General features: G+C 38.8%; 1 protein-coding gene across 1 annotated transcript; it reads right to left on the bottom strand.

Moving 5' to 3' along the window:
• Positions 1–276: 276 nt before the first annotated feature.
• Positions 277–5,396, bottom strand: LOC129457424 (GTPase IMAP family member 7-like). The gene is made up of 4 exons (XM_055232477.1): positions 5,361–5,396; positions 3,158–3,525; positions 1,376–1,573; positions 277–456 (listed from the first exon to the last, which is right to left on the bottom strand). The coding sequence occupies exons 1-4, from the start codon at positions 5,365–5,367 to the stop codon at positions 277–279; spliced, it is 753 nt and encodes a 250-aa protein (XP_055088452.1). The 5' UTR covers positions 5,368–5,396.
• Positions 5,397–6,027: the final 631 nt, after the last annotated feature.

Here is a 6,027-nt window from a genome sequence, read left to right as displayed (position 1 = left end):
CTTCAGAAACTCGGATATCACGGGTGGGACAACCTCTTGGACAACCTCTTGGACAACCTCTTGGATCACTTCAGGTGCAAGGGGGAGATCTGGCAGAGCAGGGGGCTCTATGGGCACCATGGGAGGGGGAGGGGAAGGGGCAGTGGGGGCTTCTCTGCAAAAAACTTCATCACTTTTGGTAGCACCAATATAGCTACCAGTGCCACACCTGCTACTCCAGTCATAACTGCAGCATATTTGGCATAAGGCGGGCATCTTGTTGCTTGGTCTATGTATCTATCGAGGAGAGAGTTTTTTGGCCTGCTCTCTGCTCTCCTCCAGGCTCAAGCCGCTGTCAGTGTGAATGCGGCTCTGCTCTGTCTGAATATCATGCTCTACTTGTTCCAAAGCATCATTGCTTAAATACTTCTGGTTTTCATCAACCATTTTCTCCACAGTATTCAGGATCGCTTCCACCTAGGGGTGTCAAGATGATTACGTTAATTAGTAGTCATGATTATTCAGGTCACAATACAATCATAAAAACAAAATTCAGAAACAAAATAATATGGAAGTAATTTCCATTTAATTTAAACTTTAAAAAAGTATCATTAATTTGCCTGGCAAATCCAGAATAATATCTCTCTGTATTTTTTATACAGATTGATATCAGTCTGATCCCCTCGTCCTCCGTTGCGTCTCAAGCCCGGTCGTCCAATCAGATCTGTTATTTTCAGTGATACATGTGAAATGAAAGGAACTCATTGGTCATCTATTATTTACAAATGAAATCAAATTTATCTCATCTCAGATTAACAGGGTTTAGTGCTTCACTCATTGATTCTGCAGAAACCTGTGATGTTACTTCAAAATATTATTTCTCAAGTAGAAAGTACAAAGTAGTGGTCCAATAAATTACTCAAGTAAGTATTTGAAAAAAAGTTAAAGTACTACTCAATTAAGAGTGACTTAAAAGAGGAACTGTCGGAACATAACATCTGATATAATTATATATCATTTGGAGTTAAACTTATTTGAAGGAAAACTAAAAAAATAACTAAACAATGCACAAAATCTGTTATTTTGAAAGGACAGACACAAAAATGTGAAAAAATAAATCATCTGAAGGAGCGCTGTTCAAATAATTTAATATTGTCAAGATAAAGCTTTTGTCACTTGTAGATTCACTTACAGTCAGGAAGAGGAACCAACATGTTTACTCAAGTAAGAGTACTGTTACTTCAACAAAATTATTACTTAAGTAGCAGTGAAAGTACTCTGAAAAGTACAATTACAAAAGTTACTCAATTCAATGTAACTGAGTAAATGTAATTGAGAACTACCCACCACTGCACAGAACAGACAAAAGTCATAATCATTAAGCCCTAAATCTTACCTGAAACTCATTGCTCCGCTGTGGGTCTTCCTTTTGCTGATCTTTGGTCCAGTACTTGTTGTCGACCACATGACAGCGCCCCCCGCAGGCCTGCACCAGCTTGGCCAGCTCAGTGTTCTCCTCCACAAACTCCAAGATGTCTGTGTTCTCCGGGAGCTGGTCTCCATGAGTGAAAACTACAATGGTGAATCGGAACATCTGTTATGAGAAAAGCATTGATTAGGATGAGGAGGTGGTGTCACACTGAGCGGACAAAATATTGTTTAGTGTGAAGTAAAAGTGGCCCATTTGGTCAACAATTAACACTCCTGTACCTACGCCTGTCATGATAAATGCTATATCAACTTATCGCTCAATACATGACAGATGGAACAATCATTTTTGGGGGTCAATATTTACGGTGAAGACTTTTTCTTTGCACTAGTGGGAAATATTTGCTTAATTTTTTGTACCATAGTTAGATCAGAGCTGTAGAAGGTTGAATTATGAACTTCTATACCTCATTATAGACGCACACTAACTACTTAAGTGTTGTATTTTGTTATGTATTTACTGTATCGCAATTCATTTTCTAAAAAACTAATTTTGTACATTTAGAATAGTTTTTTTGGGATAATTCTGTTTCATGGTTTGGTTTCAATATTATCATTGATCATCTATATTTACTTCACTAATGTACCGTACTTCAAAATTTGTTTATTGTCCAGGTAGTGCATGCTAGTTGTGAAAAGCACTAAACTCATCGCCGTGAATAATTATGATGCTCTGAACACATAAGGTAAGTGAGGAAAAACTGTGGACCACTGCAGACTGTTTGAAAAGAACTAGTTCTGTTTTTTTTAACTTTTGTGCTAGAGGCTTCGCCACTTAGAACCTGGAAGTAAGCAGCGTTCTGATTGGCTGAGCTTGTGCGGTCCACCACAGTTTCACTTTACCATCTGAAAAAAAATGTTTTAAAACTGTGCATAGATTTATGCATGTGGATATTAACTATTTACCAAAAGGTTTGTGAGGGCTAGGCAGGGCTGGCCCTAGCTTTCAGGGGGCCCTAAGATGAATTTGCCTGTGGGGCCCCTGGCTCAACTGTTGGTGATTCACATTTGACAACATTATAATTCTGCTCTCATCACCTTGACCAGTTGTATTTGTGTTTATGTGACCAACATCAGACTGAAAATATCCAGAATGTCATAACTACCACAGTCACAAGAACAGAACACAAACATATAAGGGGCGTTAACATGTAAAAAATTCTAGACATTTTTTCTTCATTTCTGGTGGATTTTATTGTGTTCCAGTTGGCGACAGTGGGCTTAAATTTACATTATGTCGGGTCCTTGTACCAGTGTAAACACAGAGCTGCCCTCACCTCTGCCCGACTCAAAAACAAATGGACAGATATTTTGCTACTCCAGATATAAAACAAATATAATCATTTGAGAGGGATATTTAGGCTGCTGTAAACACACAAGCCCTGGGTCCAATAGACGTGATATATTATTTTCAATCTAAATGTTTGGGCTCTTGGGGGCCCTCTGCTGGCCTTAAGCAGCTGCTTATTCTGCTTATAGGTTGGGCCTGGCCGTGGGGCTAGTGTGAAAATCAAGTAATTCAGCTTTAAAGTCCAGGTGTGATTGATCCATGGCTTTTACTATGGATTAGACCTGGGATTACACAGATACCCCATCTTTAAAGTAGCTAGAATTTACAATATACTGGCTGTGCTATAGGATAGATAATAAATATAGAACATAGACATTTTAATTATTTCCCAGGACGCACCTCTTCCCCAAACTGTGTCTTGATGTGCTCCACCACAGCCTGCTCCTGTCTCGTGTACCTCTGCACAGGCATCACCAGCAGCAGCGCGTGAGGCCCCGGAGCGCACTGGACCAGGCAGCTCAGCCATTCACAGTGTCTCTCCAGCTCCGCGCGCTCCCACCCCACGCCCTGGGTTCCCACGACCCCTGGAGTGTCGATCACCGTCACTTTGCGCTCTTTCAAGGTCCTGGAGTGAGTCTGAACGCTTCGGATCTTTGAGTCGCTCCTGTAGCTCACTCTGAAAATCTTTTCTCCCAGAATGTTGTTTGCCAGGCTGCTTTTCCCGCTGCCGTGTTTCCCCAGCAGGACGATTCTCAGCGAGTTTGGCTCTGAATAAAACAGAAAATATGTCAGTGATTGAGTCTTACTATAGTGGCTCAAATTCCCCCAAGAAGAAGTGAAATGGCGGCATCTAGTGGCCATGATACAGAACCACTGAGAAAGATTCAACTGTAAAAAAAAAAAAAAAAAGAAAAAAATCTCCAGGGTTCATCATAATTAATCTATATTTAATGATTCATAATTCCAATAAGTATTTTTATCTTCATGGGTTTCAGGCATAAAGATTCCTTCCTGATTCGAAGGGTCTGGCATGACAGCATCCCTCTGTCGCTATAGCAATAACACAATTCAAATCAAAGTATTATATCCTATGAATGAGAAAAGGTCCTTCTTCAAATCAGGAAACTACTTTTTTTTTTTTTATTGAAACCCATGAATTGATACTTTGCAGCTGATGTTGTCAACATTCCCTAGTTCTCTGGGGTTGTGATGATGCTAACGAGAGGCACTGCTCTGTCTGAAGCTCAATTACTCAAGTTAGACTTTAATCTGAGCTTTTCAGGAAGTTGTGGGACTGGCAAAGGTTTTAAACGACAGTGAAGGAAATCCAATCCTTTCATTCCTCCTTATTGCTGTGAGCAGAGTGCAGTCAAGATGGAGAGTTTGAAGTCTTCAGATTGAACTAAATAGACAATGTAAAAATAATCCAAGCAATTACAACTGAAGTTAAAAGACAAGCGATAATGTACTTGATATTTATATAGACCACAGTCCCGTCTTCAGCTCTGGGAGGGACCTTTGCATAAAGGCTGCTCTGACTAACAGATGAGGTAAAGACCTTTCAAAATAGACACACTGTAACTTAAGCCTGCCGTTTATAACTTCCACATATTCACTAGGTACCAGTCGCCCTCGGGCCTCCAGTCCAGTCGCCCTCGGGCCTCCAGTCCAGTCACCAACGGGCCTCCAGTCTGGAGAATTTGTTGCTGCTTTGTGTTTATTTTAAGGTTTTTCAATTATGTGATAATTATCTGTAAGATGGGCCTTGTTTTGACATGTACTGATAATGTCTTTGTTTCTACTGCACAAACTTCATTTTTCTCAGGAGCCAGTCACTGTTTTCCCCTTAGTTTTATTTAATGATTATTTGGGCCTGTATAGAGTTTGCTTTGGTTTTCATCTCTTTATTTTTTGTTTGCTGTGGACTTTGCCTATTTGCTCAACTCTAACACACAGCATATTTTAATATAGTCCAGAAACTATTATAATTTAAAGAAGCTGTCAGCCATTTTAAGATATCTTTTGTAAATAAATGTAGTAAAGTAAATGAAGTAAATGTACTGATATAGATAAAAATGATACATATTTGGTCAACAGTATCATACAAATTAATATCTTAATTTTTCTTATGAATTTTGGTGTGTTTATTTTGTTTGCTCAAAGTCGAAGCTTGAACTCAAAAACTATAATGAAGATGTCACCACAAACATGGTAGAAATAGGCCCTCAAAATCATATGAAAAGTACTTTTACTTCAGCCCTGTTAAAAAATGTAGTGGAGTAGAAAGTCAGATATTGCTCTCAAATGTAGTGAAGTAACAGTAAAAAGTGTCCACTGTAGAAATGTACGTAAGTAAAATACAGATTCTACTTAGATAAAAACTTAAGTAGAATTTTTTCTACTACTTGTACTTCGTTACTTTCCACCTCTAGTTGTAGTGAATGGCCTGTGTGAACACCAGGGGGCGCTCACATTGGCACAGAAATGAATGGATGAGAAAAATGAGTTTGAACAACATGCATCTCCCTCTCTTGGGATAACAACTGTAAAAGTGTTAAATTCTAAGTCTTTTCCTTTAAAAGCAGAGTGGAGAAGGCCCTACCTTGCATGGTTTGGTTTGTCTGGACTCTGCTGTCTCCAGCTGCAACTGGACTGTCACTGTACTTTCATTTCTGAAGCAGGCGGAGTCACCAATGCACAAGCCTACACAAGGCCCTGGGACTTCAGGGATAGTGATTTGGATAAAGATTTGTTCAACAGAAACAATGAAATTGATCCTAGCTGTTTTTATCTGAATGTGTTCAAAATAAACCCCTCAGACTTTTCAGGTTTCTAACAGTAATAAAAAATACTTTTGCTTTTCAGTCCAGTTCAAGAATGTAGTGGAGAAGAAAGTACAGATACTGCTCTCAAATGTAGTCGAGCAAAAGTAAACAGTATCCACTTTAAAATGTACTTATTTAAAGTACAGATACCTAAAATGTGTACTTAAGTACAGTCCTAAACTTTTACTTTAGTGAAGGTTTAGTAACACAGGCTTATGAACCATCATACCACACCTTCATTAACTGCTTTTCCCGTCACACCAGTTTCAGAATAATAAAAATTAGGCAGGTTAGCCTACTCATTTCACTAAAACATAATTAATGTGACATTATTTAAGCCTATATTAAGTTTGATTATAAATCTTCCCTAGTTTGGTCAGTTTTGAATTCTGGTCAAGTTTATACTTTAACTTCTTGTTTGGACAGAGCAGCAGATGTGACGTA

This window comes from Periophthalmus magnuspinnatus, unplaced genomic scaffold (assembly GCF_009829125.3).
Source record: "Periophthalmus magnuspinnatus isolate fPerMag1 unplaced genomic scaffold, fPerMag1.2.pri scaffold_204_arrow_ctg1, whole genome shotgun sequence".
Classification (NCBI taxonomy): domain Eukaryota; kingdom Metazoa; phylum Chordata; class Actinopteri; order Gobiiformes; family Gobiidae; genus Periophthalmus; species Periophthalmus magnuspinnatus.
The sequence above is the reverse complement of the archived record's forward strand: the minus strand, read 5'-3'. Positions and strand labels throughout refer to the sequence as shown.